General features: G+C 40.5%; 3 protein-coding genes across 6 annotated transcripts; 2 read left to right on the forward strand and 1 right to left on the reverse strand.

Moving 5' to 3' along the window:
• Nucleotides 1-407: 407 nt before the first annotated feature.
• depdc4 (DEP domain containing 4) lies at nucleotides 408-10,349 on the reverse strand. Of its 3 annotated transcripts, XM_035646577.2 has the most exons (11): nucleotides 9,892-10,348; nucleotides 6,853-7,005; nucleotides 5,668-5,828; nucleotides 4,251-4,674; nucleotides 3,872-4,020; nucleotides 3,525-3,720; nucleotides 3,119-3,366; nucleotides 2,778-2,920; nucleotides 2,472-2,597; nucleotides 2,309-2,387; nucleotides 408-1,896 (listed from the first exon to the last, which is right to left on the reverse strand). In XM_035646577.2, exons 3-11 carry the CDS (start codon nucleotides 5,744-5,746, stop codon nucleotides 1,697-1,699), a joined length of 1,644 nt encoding a protein of 547 aa, XP_035502470.1. In that variant the 5' UTR covers nucleotides 5,747-5,828; nucleotides 6,853-7,005; nucleotides 9,892-10,348; the 3' UTR covers nucleotides 408-1,696. The 3 variants fall into 3 exon arrangements, with proteins under 3 accessions (XP_035502470.1, XP_035502461.1, XP_047192495.1); XM_035646568.2 differs by lacking the exon at nucleotides 6,853-7,005 and having other exon boundaries at nucleotides 9,892-10,349; XM_047336539.1 differs by lacking the exons at nucleotides 6,853-7,005; nucleotides 9,892-10,348 and adding an exon at nucleotides 6,594-6,739.
• On the forward strand, nucleotides 6,330-9,482 carry LOC118317708 (4-galactosyl-N-acetylglucosaminide 3-alpha-L-fucosyltransferase 9-like). 2 transcript variants are annotated; one of them, XM_035646637.2, is made up of 2 exons: nucleotides 6,330-6,409; nucleotides 7,405-9,482. In XM_035646637.2, the coding sequence occupies exon 2, from the start codon at nucleotides 7,414-7,416 to the stop codon at nucleotides 8,521-8,523; it is 1,110 nt and encodes a 369-aa protein (XP_035502530.2). In that variant the 5' UTR covers nucleotides 6,330-6,409; nucleotides 7,405-7,413; the 3' UTR covers nucleotides 8,524-9,482. The 2 variants fall into 2 exon arrangements, with proteins under 2 accessions (XP_035502530.2, XP_035502523.2); XM_035646630.2 differs by lacking the exon at nucleotides 6,330-6,409 and adding an exon at nucleotides 6,764-6,873.
• Nucleotides 10,350-16,291: 5,942 nt separating the features above from the next.
• Nucleotides 16,292-18,066, forward strand: LOC118288601 (4-galactosyl-N-acetylglucosaminide 3-alpha-L-fucosyltransferase 9). The gene is made up of 2 exons (XM_035614876.2): nucleotides 16,292-16,481; nucleotides 16,961-18,066. Exon 2 carries the CDS (start codon nucleotides 16,970-16,972, stop codon nucleotides 17,912-17,914), a length of 945 nt encoding a protein of 314 aa, XP_035470769.2. The 5' UTR covers nucleotides 16,292-16,481; nucleotides 16,961-16,969; the 3' UTR covers nucleotides 17,915-18,066.
• The last annotated feature ends 273 nt before the right edge of the window (nucleotides 18,067-18,339 follow it).

The following is an 18,339-nucleotide window of genomic DNA, read 5'->3' on the forward strand; positions in this document are numbered from 1 at the left end:
TCTTTCTCTCATTTTTATTTTGGTCTTTTATAGTTGACAACAATTACTCTGGCTCTGCTTTTTACCGTAGAGATATTATATTTGGTTGTTATGATCACAGCAATAAGACAAACAAACAAAAACGAATTGTTCATGGAGGAAGTTTAGCAGTACATCTCAACAGTTTCACCCTGTACAAAACAAAAAGCAGTTAAAGCAATTAATGTATGCAACATGTCTTTACGTTCTTTTCTCTACTCGTGTCTGTTGTTTTTCCTTTTGTTTGTGTGTTATTCCTTAAATTATGTATTTTTCGTTGTTGGTGATTTTCAACTCTTTCTGAATTTGATTTTGAACCAGTTGTTGTTGAGTTTGAAATAAAGAAAAAAAATGAAATGACTGCACTAAAGAATATGAACCACAACTTGTGAGATCAATTAAACAATTTATTAGTACATAAAATAAAGCATGTTTCAGCATCATAAAGTGCATTCTAACATGATTTCAGTGTTTGCCAAGAAAAAACGGTGCTGACTGAACTTCTGAATTTGATTAACTTACATGTATCAGTTAAAACAATCAAATCCAACTGATCCACTAACAGATATTTAGTGGCAAGTTTCAGGCAATCAAAACATTTAATGTCAATGCAATTAAAATACTGCATAATTAACCTGAGCTATGGTTAGCCTAACACAAACAATTCATATTAAATTTTATGTTACAATTTTCACAAAACAAAAAAACTGCATGTGCTTCATCTCTAATAAAAACAAGTTACATCCTGTGTCAAACTTTAGCTACATTTGTGTTGTTTATAGGGCTGAGAAATATTCTTTTTTATTGCAACGATTTTTATTATTTTATCATTTAGGTATTTGTCAAGTATCCTCAACCACACAATAGCATGCCACAGGAAAACCAAAACACAACATTGCAGCTATAGTATTATTCTTCACTTGATATGTAGGAACATTAATGCATGATCGAAGTGCACAGCATTACTTCTGCAGCATTACCTATATTTCCAAAGCTCCAGTCAACACAACTTAAATAGCTCATATATGTATATAATGCACTACCTTTATCAAACTGATAGAACTCAAGGAAATATTTCGTTCACGTGAGCCCTTTCATTAATGTACTTATTTCATGATAAGTTCAGTAGAATCAGTGGTACTTTAGACAGATTCCCTGTTTAAAAAACCTTTCATTTCCGCAACCGAAAAATTTGTGTCACCAGTGTAGAGTTGTAATATCTCAAATGAAACCATAGTTCAGGGTTTACCTCAAAACGCTTCATCAGATAACAAACCCACTGCTATGGGACATAATTGGTTTTTATTTTAAAAATCTAGACCTAAAAACAAAGCTGCAAATAAATCCTCAACTATTTAAGGAATGTGGGGAGGCTACAGCCACACAACAATGCTGCAGCAGCAACACTTATATTTGTTACAGGAGAAGCTGCACTGACGGTCACCAATGGTATCTATCTATCTATCTATCTAATCTATCTACAGGTAAAATGCATTAGGCAGGATTAAAGGTATGGCAGTATGCCAGTTTCAAGAATTATAAGGCCAGCGTCTTTTATAAGATCCATTTGTGCATTAAAAATACTATCATTCTTCAGTGTAAGTGCAGTACCATTGCAGCAGACTGGCTTTGTCAAGTGCAGTTTGAAAATCAAATCGATGCCCTCCAGGTGCAGGTTTCAGAAGGTGCTGGAGAAATGTTGGAGGAAAACCACAGGGTGGTGTTTTTCAAACTCTTTGAGCAGCCTCCTCCTGTGCTTGGCAGACATGCTCTTGCTGGAGGAGATATCACAGAGGAGCTGTTTGAGACTCTCGAGGGTGGTCGCCTCGCGCTGGTCATCGTACTCCTGTGGTGTCACCTGGTGGCAGAAGGTGAACGCTGCAAAGCACAATGGGGGAAAGTGACTGACGGGAGCATAACGGCACGTTGGTTAAAGAAGAAGGCGCAATTCTGGAGCAACAGTGCCACCGTATGGGCAAAGCACTTTTCATTTTGCATCATAACATTGTATGAAATTTCCTGGTTCAAGATTAAACAATACAGGTGTTGTGCTGCAAATCGGTATACAACATACATGAAGATAAAAACTACTATTTCAAAATCATTTTTGAGGATCGCACAAGATAGTTTTATAATTTAATTGTATGTTTTTCCTTAAACAATGTCAAAATCAACATTAAGATGCAGTTTGACGGATTAGAGAATTAACCATCATCTGGACTGATACTGTCATGTTTTATATACATGATTATGTAATGTGCATATTTAGTTATAGTTGCATTTAACTTACTGGCAATTGAATTAGGGTCTTTTCCTTGCTGCATAGTCCTCAGAGTTCTCCTCACGGCTTCAATAAGGGATGTGGGAGTCTGTATGCGTTACGGGAAGAAAGAGAAAAAATACTTTAACAAAAAAGTTGAAACGCTTTCAACGCTGAAAGAACAGAAGTGTACCTTGAAGAGCTCAGTGTGAATGTCCACGAGAAACAGAACCAGGGTTTCGCTCTGAGATCGAGTCAGCTCATGATTCTGGACAATTGCTCTCTGAAAAGTGCGGCAGACCAAGGCCCTGTTGTCAATCTGAAAGGAAACACACCGGAAATTAGCCACCAGATACAGAAAACAACAGAGCTTCAGGAAATAGTAAATAAATAAGCAATGTGCTTAAATGAATGCTTTTATAATAACATTAAATAAACTGTGTTTCTACTTTATTATTCTATAATGTTTGCAAAAAGTAGCTGTAGCTGATGTTACTACTTGTTTCTGCAGACGAGTGGCATCTGGGTGAGCTGCTGTGGCCATGAAGGCCAGTAGTCTCCGCAGTTCATCTCTCACACTTGTCTCCAGTAGCCGCAAACACAACTGGGATGCTTTGATGGCATCTTGCAACTTCCCTCCATCTAGACAGAAACCAGACATGGTCAAGAGGCAGAGCAAACGGGCAAGATTCTCACACAGAGAGAAAAAAATCACTGAGGTTTAATGATTCATATGTACAAACACTAGTCACGCAAATTCAAGGATGCCCCGAACGGGTTCTCAAATATATCCCCTAAATTTGAAATCATAAAATCACTTTAGAAATTTTCAACTCTCACCCAGTAGATTCAGAATAGCAACGTGTATATCTAGGTAGCGTCCTGAGAGAAGTGGAGCCTTTTCCTGTCCACTGTAGTACTTGGAGATAGTGTCAAAGAGCAGTCTCTTTCGGCTCGCCATCCGCTCTGCACTTTCCTCCTCTGCAAAGGAATCACTGCCTTGGCTGAGCTGTTCCCCTGCAAACACAATCAGCTGGTCGGGGAGGAGCTCCAAGCAGTCTGCTGCTGCCGACAGCCAGCCATCCAACCTGAGATGGAAGGGTGATGAAACATGACAAAATATATATATTTTATTGTCACAGGAGGTCAAAACATTTGGTCAAACATTTATCTTAACTGTGATCTCATTTAATTGTCTCTTGGGTTTTGTGAAATGTGCAAAAAGCTTTGAAGTGTTAACACAAACTGCGGCAGGTTCAGGGCATCGGGCAGCTCTCTCTCCAGGCATGTGTTAGAGATGACCAGGTCCTGGCTGGTCAGTGGACCTCTGCAGGCCTGAGGCTGAGCTCTGGCAGGAGAGGTCAGGATGCAGTCCAGCATGGGCAACTCCACTATCTGCAGCAGCAGCAGCAGCGTCTGCTGCTTCCAAACCTCATCCACCACTGAGAGAGAAATAAAAAAAATGAAGACAATTCTAAACTATTTGGTAGAATATCCATCCAATGATATTTCTTATAAACCTTGTACAGACTGTTCCCCTGGTAAAGGACACTTGTTGTATTGTCAAATTCTGACAGGTGAGCCCCGTCTTACCAGCCTTGGAAAGAAAGGCAGAAGAAGTCAGGGCTGTGTTTGAAGCTGGTGACATGGAGAGCCGCAGGTTGATGGTCCTCAGCAGCCTCTCAACCCTCTTATCTAATGGTCCGACAGCAAGAGGATTGGAGATTGTTCTCAGTTCATACCTGCAGAGAGAATCATTTTGAATATAATCCTTATTTATCCTTATACTCCATTCAACCATACAGAGATCATCACTGTCCATTTTGCTGTTGTTTTTTTGCATTCAGTTGACTCTCATAACTCTTAAGACACATTATGACATTTTTAACATAGATTTGCTTTTTATAACAGATCCTCCATACTGAGCATAATGAATGAGGCTCCACTATAATATTTTGAATGTAAAGGGAACCTGGAGCTCTTTTTCCTCTTAGTCTCCAGCTCCTCAGGTAGCATGTTTTCTGTGACACTACTGCACTCCTTCACGGAGGAGCCCGGCAACGCTTTGTATTCCAGAAAACGGTAAAGGCTACAGCTGCTGTCCTCAAAGGCCGCCTCCTTGTCCCTGCGGAAAAGCTTTGTGCCCACTGGCTCAAACACCTTCGCCTCCATCAAAGCCTGGCAGAGTCGGGCAGCTTTGAGACGAGACACTTCGCTCGTGCAAAACACCACATTCTGCATCAGATAGCTGAGGACGGCGTCCACGGCGTCCGAGCCCGTGAAACAATCGGCATGAACGCGTAGATGCCTCCTGCAGCGGCGCACCTCCACCTGGGTTTGCAGGGCCTGGATGATGTTGTGCCACAGATGAGTGGCACCAAAGGGCCCCGAGAAAACTGTTGGGAAACAACACATGGTTAGAGGAAATGGGGTCAAAGGAATTTGACAAGTTAAAAATGTTCTGATGGATTTAATGTAGCCCTTAAAATGGTCAAAAATTGTGTTTTGTTTTGTCCAAACACCAAATATATTTAGTTTACTGTCACAGAGAAACCAGAAAATATTCACATTTAAGAAGCTGAAATCAGAGAGTTTTGACTTAAAAGGCGACTTGCACCAATTACTCGATTATCAAAATAGCTTGCGATTAATTTAGTAGTCGATTACTAATCTATAAAAAATGTCTACTACACACTCCTCCATTACATATAGCTCTACTCACATTAGAAAGATGTTACATAACAAAAACATATGATCTTGTAAAATAATAGCCATTGTTAGTTAAAACTAACCAACAGGGTTTAAAGTAGGGACAAACCAACTCCGCCTTGTATCAGCTCCAGGAGTAAAATACTAACAATAATTAAATATTACAATATTTTTTGCTTTCCTCTTCCTAAAACCCAGAAGTAAGAACACGGCGGTGGGAGCTAAACATGGAGCTAACGCAACCAAGGCGCCGCTTGCCAGCAGGCAAGGCAGGCAACTGCTTGGGGGCCCCAGGTCAGTAGGGCCCCCCCTGAGGGCTAGACAAACTGATTACTGTTACGCTGTAAATGTAAAAACCTTAGTAGCCATAGTGCAGGCTCCAGCCCACAAGTTTAATAGTCTGTATTGGAACTATGTTAAATTACACTGTCCCTGAAATGTTAATATTAAACAATGAATCGTTTTTAAATAGATAGATTATTTATAACATAATGGTGATGAATGCTGGTTCGAGGGGCCCCCTTGGATTTTTCGCCTAGGGCCCCAACATACTTTAGAATCGCCTCTGCCCATGATATCTTCTATACAGCACAACAGCGAGCTCTGTTGGTTCAGTTACATTCACACAAAACGATGTACGCTGCCGTGAGGTTTCTTCCGCGTTAATATTCGGGACTCACCGTGCTGCACATTGTCACGAAGACTTCTCGTTTGGCTGTTGAGCCTCCTGAAGCGAGGAGTCAAATCAACCGCCATCATGAGCTCTGCGTGTGACGTAGGCACGTTCTTCTTCTGCTGCTGCTTCTTCCAAACGTAAGACAAGGCTGCGCACTGCTGCCCCCTGCAGGCAACAACAGGCACGTTTTTGCAATTTACAGTTAAGGGGATGCCGGCCTTTGTTTTTCCTTTTTGTATGTATTAATTAGAATTGGTGCGAATGCTAGAAGCAAACCTATGTTATTGTATTCCGGGATTTTTATGTGTCCCTCTGCTACTTCCACATTACTCAACCTAGACACTTCTTTCACTCATCAAAACATTCAGCTCAATTAGGAAGTCCCGGCTTGTATTCCAACTTTTTCATAACTCTTAATACTCTTTCAGCTTCTTCATCCAAATTTAAGCCAGCAGTATCAGCCTTTCATCAGCCAGCATTAACGCTGCATAAATTGCCCTTTCTATTAATTATTATTATTACTATTATGCCACACCTTGTTATTCCAGCCGTTCACATTCTTTCTGTTCTCATTTCTCTTGTTCTCTTATCCAGTTTGTAATCATCAATCTTTGGTGGTTTGGCCTCACTATAAAAGTGTGTAGCAACCTCCCTTACAATAAATCTGTGCCCTTCTTCTGTCTAGGTTATTGTGCTGCACCTCCTGTCGGTACAGGTACCATCTTGTTGAATATAGGTCATGCTAGGTAAGGAGGAAAAAATTAAATATTTGTTGTTTTTTCCTGCTTCAAGGTGAGATTGTTGGTCTGTTTCTTATATCAGCTTTTCCCTTAATGGACTCACACAGGTGTTGCACAGACTGTTCTGAAAAAAAATTCTTAAACTTGTCTTGTAAATTGTGCTGAACAAAGAGATCAATGTTTTTCTTACCCTCTCCGGGCGTCAGGCAAAGATTTCATGAACCACATAAAAGGCATCAACCAAAAAAAATATTGTCAGGTGACTTTACATTTATGACTGTTGGAAATTTACTGGCAACAGAATGATGTGTCCGCTTAATAAAATTATACTGCTCAGAAGCTCTTGCCCTGAGTCCTTATAGAAATGGGAGGTGAATCTTCCTGATGAATGCAGCGACCACAGGATTTGCACTAATAGAAACGTTTTTGCTGATGTTTTTTTTTCTTACCTGTGTTTTTAAACTTAAAAGGTGAGATTGTCGGTCCTCGTTTTGTTGGTAAAGATCACTTTTTTAAATATCTTGTAAATCATGCTGTCCAAAGTTGTGGTTAATGTTCAACCATTACAGATTATCTGTGAAACAGATATCTTTTGTACTAATCTGAAAGAAAGAAAATACGTTTTTAAAATTTTGTTTCAGATTTAAGATAAAATTTGAGTTGAGTTTAAGATTTTCCTTATTACTTCCAAAACATGTTTGACACCAGTGCTATGAAAGATATTATGATCATTCACTCCTTTGCCACCTCTCGACAACACTCGACATTGGCAGCTTGCAGCAATGAAGGTGGTTTATGTAAATAACCAGGCTTGAACAAAAAAACACAAATAAACTCATTCACTTTTGAAGTAGAATTATAGTAAGATATTATTCTGACTGATTTTCTAGCTGTAGTAACAACTTGTGCAGACATAAATGATTGTCCATATGACACCAGACAACACAATTGAATGTCAAATAATCTGGAGTGTACAATAACCAGATCTTTTCTCTCTCCAGAAGCAAGCCATGTCCTTCTTGGGCTGCCAGACGACTTTTCTGCGCCAATTTGCCTTCGGCTGCCTGGTGGTGTTTAGTTTTGTACTTGTTTTCTCTGCATACTACAAGCCAGAAATCAAGTGGCCAACTTTTGGCATTTACATGGAGAAGAACTGTTCGTCTGAGTTTCACATCAGCCCACCTCACAATGGCACCCAGAAGATCCAGGCTAAGGAGGTGGAGGCTGAGCCCGACACTATTCTGTTGGTTTGGATGTGGCCATTTGGCTACCAGTTTGACCTCAGCTGTGATGTGTACAATATCACAGGATGCCAAATGACAGCTGACAAGTCTCTTTACCATAAAGCCCACGGGGTTCTCCTCCACCACAGGGACATTCGGGGAGATCTAGCAAACCTTCCTAAAGAGCCACGTCCCTGGTTTCAGAAATGGGTGTGGTTTAATATGGAGTCACCTGCAAACACAGCTAGAATACCTCAACTCGATAACTTAATCAACTTGACATGCAGTTATCGTCTCGATTCCAATATTCCTGTGCCTTATGGGTATTTGATACCACGCACAACCGAGGAGACTTTCCAACTGCCAGCAAAGGACAAGTTGGTCTGTTGGATTGTGAGCAACTGGCACGACAACTACAAAAGAGTTCAGTACTACAAGGAACTGAAAAACCATATCAACATATCTACTTTTGGGAATGCCTTTGGCCAACATTTAAGTGATCAAGACTATACAAACATAGTATCTAGTTGCAAATTCTACCTCTCCTTTGAAAACTCTGTGTACGATCACTATATTACAGAGAAGTTATACAAGCCTATGACACTAGGAACTGTACCCATAGTTCTGGGCCCTCCAAGAAAAGATTATGAGGACACTATACCACCGGATTCTTTCATTCATATTGAGGACTTTTCCACTCCAGTGGAGCTGGCTGAGAGACTACTTCACCTTGATGAAACTGACTCTGAATACATGACATACTTTAACTGGAGAAAGAGTTTTAAAGCTCAACAGTCCGATTATGGAAGGGAACATGCCTGCAGAAGTTGTGCTTACTTACAAAAACACAGAGGATACCAATCTTTTCGTAATCTTAAAAAGTGGTTCTGGGGTTAACAGCACTCAAAAAGGGGCATTTATCAAATGATATGATTCTTTCCCCTTGAACTCTGTCAGCGCTTGATAAGGGATTTTGTTTGGACTGCTATTCGTGTTTTAACTACTTCTTGTCATGTCTGCTGTTAGTTTTTCCATTTTCTGTTTTATTTTGGTGATTCTCTGTTCCCCTATGTGTGAACTTGTTAGACTTCCTGTTTTCTCTCGCCAGGGTGATTACCTGCCCCTGCCTTAATGTGTGGAACCTGTGGCTCATTGTCGTTCCTGCCCAGGGTATTTAAGCTCTGTCTTCCCCTTACCCCAAGTGCGAGATTGTCTGGTTTCTTTACGTACAGCATTCTAACAGCACCCTAACACCTTTATTTCCCTGAGGTACTGTATTAAGTGACTATAACATTCATTATGTGAATCTTGCTATAAAATGTCCAAAATATTCAGTTTCATCTTAAGCTTTCTCAGGTTCTGACTGAGTCGTGTTCTCTCTGTCCCATATTTTTGACAGTGTACCATGATGTGTTCTATTGTTTCCTCTTGTCACAGTTGTCACAGTTTCCTGAGTTATGTTTTCCTATTTTGAATAGTGTACTATTAAGTCCAGTATGCCCAAATCTGAGTCTTGTAATGATTGTCTCCTCTTTTCTACTTCTTCTTGTACTTCTCATCTCTCCTACTTACTTTTGCACTCTGTAATACCATCTCCCTTTCCTTTCCTTCTCCCACTGTTTTTGCCAAATGCTTCTCACTTTCTGTTTTATCATTCCCCTAATTTCTGTTGTGCTAATGTTCACCGTGATGTCAATTTGTGTTTTTCTGGTCGCCTGCTTTGCAATTTTGTCTGCAATTTCATTTCCTACTACACCCAAATGTGCTGGAACCCAAAGAAATTGTACTGTGAGACCCATCATATTGATTTTGTACAGTGTTTGTTGTATTTCTATTAAAATGTCTTTCCTACTGTCTGTGTGGCTGCTACTAATACTGAGTAATGATGAGCTTGAGTCAGAACAAATTATTGTTTTCATTGGTCTTACTTCTTCCACCCATTGTACTGCTAAAAGAATTGCCAACATCTCCCCGGTGTATATTAATAACCCATCACTGATTCTTTTCCCACTTGTGAAATTTGAACTCTGGTACTGATACTGCTGTTGCTACTTTACCATCAGAGCTTTTGGATGCGTCTGTATATATCTTTACATAACCATAATAACTATCAATTCGTTCCTGTACACTGAACCAGTTAATCTTTTGTCTATACTTTTTCTAAAAGTGTTAAATCCACTGTGGCATCTGGGAGTATCCAAGGTGGAATTACAGACATTGGTACTGTTGGACTGACATTCAATGTATGTACTTGTAGTTTCTCACATTTCCTTTGAATTTCCGATCCAAAACTTCTCATTCTCCTCTTCTCCTTCTCCCAACAGGGTTTAAGAATATTCTGTTGTTGGATTATTTCCTCGAGTCAACCAATCTAGAGCAACAAAGAGAGACACGGACAAGTCGTATTTTGTTAAAAACTTTGCAAAGGGGAAGCACTGCCACTCGATCATCACCGAGCCGTCTTCCAAAGAGCACTTCCCCCTGCATGACTCTTTATTGAGCAGACGAACAGTCCCCGCCTTTCGGGGTTGCATAACATTTTTACTACTCGCACAATCAAAGAAAAAGGAGTGTAGGCCGTGGTGTGCCGTTCCGCCTCATGTGCTGTTTCTTCTCTGACCTTGAGTAGCACACAATATCATATTACAGGCTTCATTCAGTTTGCCTTGAAGTACAACTAATCAATATAGCGATTTATCCTAACACCTGTGCTGGATGATCCTCCCTGTGCCCTTGTAACCGTCCCCAATAATTTATTTCTGATTGTATTCTCCTCATTTCAAGTGAAATTTCCCCCATTTCTACTTGTAACGCTGCTGATGGTGTTGATTTAAATGCCCCTGTACACAATTTTAGTGTCTGATATTGAATCGTGTCTAACCTTTGTAATGTCGTTTTTGCTGCTGACCCATATACAATGCACCCATAATCCAGAACTAATCTGATCAGGCCTGTGTAGATGGCCTTCATCGCTGCTCTGTCAGCCCCCCACTCCAGTCCCACCAAACACCTCATCACATTCAGTACCTTTTTGCATTTATCTATTACTTTTTGAATATGCACCTTCCATGTTAATTTCTCATCATACCATATCCCCAAAAACCTAAACTGTTTCACTCTCTCTATTTCCTGGTTGTACAATTTTACTTTAATTTCATTATTAATTCTTTTATTTAATAACACATTACTTTAGTCTTTTGAACAGCAAATTTAAAACCCCATTTATGTGACCATTCTTCCACTTTCTTAATGGATTCCTGCATTTTCTTTACCACAAACTCTACATTTCTACCCCTTTTCCAAATTGTACCATCGTCTGCAAATAATGACACCCCCATCCCATTATCTACCCCCACAAAAATATCATTTATCATTATGGAAAATATTAGTGGGCTCACTATACTCCCTTGCGGTGTTCCATTTTCTATTTCAAATTTTTCGGATTCTCTCCTTCCTACTCTTACTTGAATTATTCTTTTGTTTAAAAAGTCTTTAACCCATCTAAATATCCGTCCTTTGATTCCTAGTTGCTTAAGTTTTATTAGCAATCCTTCTCTCCACATCATATCATATGCTTTTTCTATATCAAAGAAGACCGCAACTACACTCTCTCTATTAACCTGAGCTTTCCTTATTTCATTTTCTAAGCACAGAGCTGGGTCCAGAGTATTTCTCCCTCGCCTGAACCCACTCTGATACCTAGACAAATATCCTTCCTTTTCAATATGATATATTAACCTTTCATTTATCATTTTTTCCATTATTTTACACATGTTTGACGTTAATGAGATTGGTCTGTAATTTTTGGGATCTGAGCGATTTTTCTCCGTTTTTGGTATTGGTATTATAATTGCTTCTTTCCAGCTTTGGGGTAACTTACCTAATTCTCACACTTTGTTGTACAACTCCAGAATTTTTTCTTTTGCTGATTCCCCAAGATGGTTTAACATGATATAATTAATTTGATCCTTTCCTGGTGCTGACATCTTTGTTTTCCTCAGAGATCGATTCAGCTCTGTAACACTAGAGCTGAATCGATCAAGAAGCAAGAAGGTTCTGGGTTCGAATCCCAGTTCGACCAGGGCCTGTCTGTGTGGAGTTTGCATGTTCTCCCCGTGTATGCGTGGGTTCTCTCCGGGTTCTCCAGCTTCCTCCCACAGTCCAAAGACATGCAGAATGGGGTTAGGTTCATTGGAGACTCTAAATTGACCGTAGGTGTGAATGTGAGAGTGAATGATTGTCCGTGATTGTCTGTGATAGGCTGGCGACCTGTCCAGAGTGTACTCCGCCTCTTGCCCAATGTTAGCTGGGATTGGCTCCAGCGACCCCCCGCGACCCTTACTGGATAAAGCGGTAGACGATGAATGAATTTCGAGCTTTTATTGCTTTGCTACATTCTTTTGTCCACCAAGGAACAATCTTAATATTATGCCTACAATTCTTCTTCTTTATAGATTTCTCTGCTGCCTCTAAGATGGCTTTACAAACATACTCATTTACTTCATTCACATTTTCATTAACCAGAATTTTCCCCATTTCTTGCTCAGTTATCTTTTTGAATTTATCCCAATCTGCACTCTTGAATGCCCATGTTTCCACTCTTGTTACCTCCCCCTCATATTCAATTCCAATATCTACCATTATGGGGTAATGATCACTGCCAATTGTTGTATTTGTAATAACTTCCCATGTACAAGTACTTGCCAGCGTATCAGATACCAGTGTCAGATCAATGGAGGTCTCTACTCCTGTTCTCGCATCTATTCTTGTTCCACTTCCATCATTCAAGCATACTAAATTTTTAATTTCCCTAAATTCCTCCACAACTATACCATTATTGTCATTGATTTTGTCCCATAACGTACTATGTGCATTAAAATCACCACAGCATATTACCTTTCCTTGTAACTCTTTTGCCATTTCTTCCATTATATTACTTGTTAATTTTTTACAGGGATTGTAAAAATTCATTATTTTTCTATTCTCTATTTTTGTCCAAACTTCAATCAATAAATAGTCTAGTTCATCCCCTCTTTTTAAAAATCTGTACTGCAGTCCCTGCTTTATAAATATCACACATCCTCCTCCATTACCCTCCCCTCGATCCCTGTGGACACCCATGTAACCTTTTATAATGAACTCTAATGAAGGTTTTAGCCATGTTTCCTGTATACATATGTCTGGCTTTCTTGAGAGGTTTTGAATGAATCCTTTGAACTCCTGTCCATTTGCTAAAAGGCTACGTGCGTTCCATTGCAGAATTTTCATTATGTCCCCTCAGCTTGACTTCCTGGTTTCCCTTCCGCTTCAAGTCTCTTGTTGATGTGCTCCCATGTCAAATTCTTGATCCCCAAAAATCTTTCTGCTCCTTTTGCTATAATTTTAATTTTCTCTGTTTTGTGTTTGACCTGATCCGTGCAGTTAATAACGTAAGTCACAAACAGAATAATATTATCTACTAATGCTGCTGTTTCTTTGTCCTTCGCTTGTTCGACCACTGGTGTCAGACTTGTGTTCTCTATTTCCGTTTGTTGTCTGGGTTTTTGTCCTTGTACTTTCTTGATTGCTTCCGCATAACTGATGTCGTTTGCGCTTTTTATCTTCTGTATTTCCACAGCCCTTTTCCTGACTTCACATCCTCCATATGTGACTCTATGCTGCCCCCCACAATTACTGCATTTGTCCTGCATTCCCTCTCTACACTCCTCGATTCTATGGTCCCCGCTGCATTTAGGACACTTCTGTTTCCCTTTGCAAACCACTGCTATGTGTCCATATTTCTGGCACTTATAACAGCGAAGTGGGGCTGGGACATATGGTCTTACTGGAAATATCATTGGTCCAACCCTCACTTTTTGTGGCAATTCGCTCTCATTAAATTCTATTAGAATAGATAAACTGTCCACCCTTTCCCCATCACTATTTCTCTGCAATCTCTTCATTCGGTTAATCTCTCCCCCCACCATGCTTTTCTTGAGCCTCTCCAAGTCCTCCTCCACCGGAATACCTGTTATCACCCCTCTTGTCACTTTCTTTTCTCCAAGAACTATTTTTTCATTCACAATCTTCTTGCATATGTTTTCTACTCGCATCGTTTTATTTTTTTGTTCTTCTGTTTTAACTTTGACAAGTAGACTCCCATCCCTCAGGATCTTTGCCAATTCTACATCTCCTATCTTCTTTTTTACCTCCTTTGCCAGATTTATCGGGCTAATTGGTATATGAACATCTTCCGCCTTAAATTTGATAATTATTTTAAATCCCTCTCTCACTACCTTTTTCCGAACGACCTGCCTTCCCTCATCCGAGCTGTTCTCCTCCAGACAACTTTTGGTGTTTAGGCTAGTCGCCCTCAGTCCACCATTTCCCCTTCCTTGTTGGCTCCCTACGTTAGTCCAGTTGTCAGAGTCCATGTCGCCGTCGTCATCATCTACCTGACTCATCAACCCGATCCAGTCACAAACCAGTTTCTGCCAACCGCCACTTCCAGAGCCCGTGAAAAGCAGTCGCAGCAGTTCACACAATGTGCTGCTGTGTCTGTACATTGTGGAATGTCACCGAGCAGGAACAAAAGTGTTTGATCATTGTTCATGTCCTTAAAATCCTTTTGGGTGTGTGCAATCTGAAGTATGTGTCTCTGATGTCCTGGTACAGTTCGCAATGTGCAGCTCGGTCTGTCCTCTTTCGGAAGCCACGTCTGCCTGTGGCGGCCTCCCTCGATGGCGAAGCTGTAGGTGAAGGAACATGGCATTTTTGTTTAAACCCAGTTGTTAAATAAGCTGCGTCTGTGTCCTGACTTTGGTCGACCCCCTCTGTCAGTAAACACACACACACACACACACACAAACACACACACACACCGAACACACTGACGTGTTGTTCCCACAAATAACTTTATACACCGTGAATGTGTCAAAGATTTGTTCTTCTTCTGTTAAACGTAACTGACAGGGTGTGGTGAGGTGAGGTGTGTATGAATAACTGAGACACAGTTATAGCTCTCCTTTAACCGGTTATTATCTGTGGCGGATTTTCCCTGACAGGTGAAGTTACACGGGCACATTCCCTTCTAAAATTAAATATTCCTGCTCCACCTTAAACCTGAAACTGGTGTCGTGAAAACACTAGCCGAGACAGATTTTCTATACTTCAACAGCCACATTCAAACAATGTCAAAGTAAGCCTACTATCACCTAAATAATATATCAAGGATCAAAAGACTTAGTTCTCAGCTGGATCTGGAAAAACTAATCCATGCATTCATCTTCAGCAGGCTCGACTGCTGTAACAGTGTCCTCACAGGTCTCCCTAAAAAGTCAATCAGACGGCTGTAGTTAATTCAGAACGCTGCTGCTCGAGTCCTTGCGAAGACCAAAAGAGTAGATCATATTACTCCAGTCCTCAGATCTTTACACCGGCTTCCTGTTTGTCCACGAATTGATATAAAAATACTACTGTTGGTTTACAAAGCACTGAACGGTTTAGGGCCAAAACTCATTTCTGATCTTCTGCTTTGCTACGAACCCTCCAGACGTCTCAGGTCGTCTGGGACTCGTCTGCTCTCTGTCCCCAGAGTCAGAACTAAACGTGGAGAGGCCACGTTCAGTTTCTATGCTCCACAGATCTGGAACAAACTCTCAGAAAACTGCAGCTCTGCTGCAACTCTTGGTTCTTTTAAATCAAGACTGAAGACTTTTCTGTTTGCCGCTCCCTTTCAGTGAATAAACTATTAATTCAGTCCTTGTACTGCACCGCAAAATCTGTTCCCTGTCTTATTCTACTTTAACATGTTTTTATTTTCTCTTTTTATTGATTGTATTTTGATGTCATTTTATGTGTTTCTTCCCAATGCTTTTAATGTTTTTTGCCAAGCACTGTGAATTGCCTTGTTGTTGAAATGTGCTATACAAATAAACTCATCTTGTCTTGCCTTAATGGAAGATGGTGGCCGGGTCTGAAGAATCTTTTTTTTTGGCTCATGTGAATGGCTGGGTGCAGGTGCGTCGTTTACTGAGGGAAAAGACAATGAGACCCACAGTGAGAGGAGGGCAGGCTAGGGAAGACAGTGTGATGCACTGGGCAATGTAAGTATGTGAGATGTTCAGGAGAAAATGTTTTGCATATATTAGTATTGAAACAAAGGTCCTTTGATACCATCAAATAATTTGTAATGGATCTTGTCCTTTATTCTTAATATATTGCGAAGTGACAAAATCCTATCCTACTATAACCTTAAATAAATGATAATAAATTGCATTTATAGAGCACTTTTCATTCAACCAGGGGCTTTCTGTGTGGAGTTTGCATGTTCTCCCCGTGTATGCGTGGGTTCTCTCCGGGTTCTCCGGCTTCCTCCCACACTCCAAAGACATGCAGAATGGGGTTAGGTTCATTGGAGACTCTAAATTGACCGTAGGTGTGAATGTGAGAGTGAATGATTGTCCGTATCTGTATGTGGCCCTGCGATAGGCTGGCGACCTGTCCAGGGTGAACCCCGCCTCTCGCCCAATGTTAGCTGGGATTGGCTCCAGCGACCCCCCGCGACCCTTAAATGGATAAAGCGGTAGACGATGAATGAATGAATGAGCACTTTTCATTGCTAAAAGCGATCTCAAAGTGTTACCTACCTGGTGTCAAATGTTGGCCCTGCCCTCATTCCAATGAGTTTCATTTGGGTACTGTCAAAAGAATAGCAGTAGAAGTGTCGTCTCACCGAAATGAATTTGCATTACCCAGAGTAATAGTAGGAAAGGGAAAGGTGAACTTTCCCGGTGAATGCAGCGATCACAGGATCTGGACCAATATAAAAGGTTTAGTTGATTTTTTTTTTCTTCCCTGTGTTTTTCAATTTCAAGGTGAGGTTGTTGATCCATATTTCTTTCTTTGAAATTAAAATGGAGAGAACAGAGAGCAATTTTAAACATATCTTGTAAATCATGCTGTCCAAAGCTGTGGTTAATGTGCAACCATTTCAGATTATCAGTTAAGTTCGGCATGGATGATATAGACAGGGTTAACTGCAAGTGAAGCAAGGATATGATATGTCATAATAAGGCAGGAAATAAAGAGTTCAAATAGTCGTGAACAGGTCTTTTAGAGGGGACAGCTGACACATGATACCTGCTCTCTGAGAAAGAATGATAGGTTATTATTAAATATCACCATGTGGCTGTCATTGTCTTTTTTTCAACAGGAATGATAATATTGAGAAATGTCAAATAAAAAAATAAAAAAATAAACTCATTCACTTTTGAAGTAGAATTATAGTAAGATATTATTCTGACTGATTTTCTAGCTGTAGTAACAATAATAACCAGATCTTTTCTCTCTCCAGAAGCAAGCCATGTCCTTCTTGGGCTGCCAGGTGACTTTTCTGCGCCAATTTGCCTTCGGCTGCCTGGTGGTGTTTTGTTTTGTACTTGTTTTCTCTGCATACTACAAGCCAGAAATCAAGTGGCCAACTTTTGGCATTTACATGGAGAAGAACTGTTCGTCTGAGTTTCACATCAGCCCACCTCACAATGGCACCCAGAAGATCCAGGCTGCGGAGGTGGAGGCTGAGCCCGACACTATTCTGTTGGTTTGGATGTGGCCATTTGGCTACCAGTTTCGCCTCAGCTGTGATGTGTACAATATCACAGGATGCCAAATGATAGTTGACAAGTCTCTTTACCATAAAGCCCACGGGGTTCTCCTCCACCACAGGGACATTCGGGGAGATCTAGCAAACCTTCCTAAAGAGCCACGTCCCTGGTTTCAGAAATGGGTGTGGTTTAATATGGAGTCACCTGCAAACACAGCTAGAATACCTCAACTCGATAACTTAATCAACTTGACATGCAGTTATCGCCGCGATTCCAATATTCCTGTGCCTTATGGGTATTTGATACCACGCACAACCGAGGAGACTTTCCAACTGCCAGCAAAGGACAAGTTGGTCTGTTGGATTGTGAGCAACTGGCACGACAACTACAGAAGAGTTCAGTACTACAAGGAACTGAAAAACCATATCAACATATCTACTTTTGGGAATGCCTTTGGCCAACATTTAAGTGATCAAGACTATATAAACATAGTATCTAGTTGCAAATTCTACCTCTCCTTTGAAAACTCTGTGTACGATCACTATATTTCAGAGAAGTTGTTTAGGCCTTTGACACTAGGAACTGTACCCATTGTTCTGGGCCCTCCAAGAAAAGATTATGAGGACATCACCCCATCTGATTCTTTCATTCATGTCGAGGACTTTTCCACTCCAATGGCGCTGGCAGAGGCTACTTTACCTTGATGAAACTGACTCTGAATACATGGCCTACTTTAACTGGAAAAACAAGTATACAGTTCGAAAGTCAAAATTTGGCTTGGAACATGCCTGCACAACTTGCAGATACTTACGACAAAACAGAGGATACCAATCTTTTCGTAATCTTAACAAGTGGTTCTGGGGTTAATGGCACTCAAAAGGGCGTTGATATGACTACTGATGTTTTTGATAGTTTGTTTTTTATTTTCAACTTCTTGTTGTCATTGATATACTTTCTTGAAGCATGTTGGAAATGAATAAATACATTTAAAAAACTGATTATTGGCCCCCTTTGTTTGTCCCATTTTGTGGACCCAAGACCTTGCAACCATGAAGGGAAATTGTCTCTCTCTCTCTCTCTCACACACACACACACACACACACACATATCACATACTTGAACAGACACG

The sequence above is a fragment of the Scophthalmus maximus genome, chromosome 12 (genome assembly GCF_022379125.1).
Source record: "Scophthalmus maximus strain ysfricsl-2021 chromosome 12, ASM2237912v1, whole genome shotgun sequence".
Lineage (NCBI taxonomy): Eukaryota > Metazoa > Chordata > Actinopteri > Pleuronectiformes > Scophthalmidae > Scophthalmus > Scophthalmus maximus.

What these genes read in the sequence shown, in the direction of transcription:
- depdc4 (XM_047336539.1), bottom strand. Translation starts at nt 6,640, where the DNA reads ATGCCTTTTATGTGGTTCATGAAATCTTTGCCTGACGCCCGGAGAGG. An exon ending in TTGCCTGACGCCCGGAGAGG is followed by an intron (nt 5,829 to 6,593) that starts GTAAGAAAAACA and finishes TGTTGCCTGCAG; the next exon opens with GGGGCAGCAGTGCGCAGCCT. An exon ending in AAGAGGAAAAAGAGCTCCAG is followed by an intron (nt 4,021 to 4,250) that starts GTTCCCTTTACA and finishes TTCTCTCTGCAG; the next exon opens with GTATGAACTGAGAACAATCT.
- LOC118317708 (XM_035646637.2), top strand. Translation starts at nt 7,414, where the DNA reads ATGTCCTTCTTGGGCTGCCAGACGACTTTTCTGCGCCAATTTGCCTTC.
- LOC118288601 (XM_035614876.2), top strand. Translation starts at nt 16,970, where the DNA reads ATGTCCTTCTTGGGCTGCCAGGTGACTTTTCTGCGCCAATTTGCCTTC.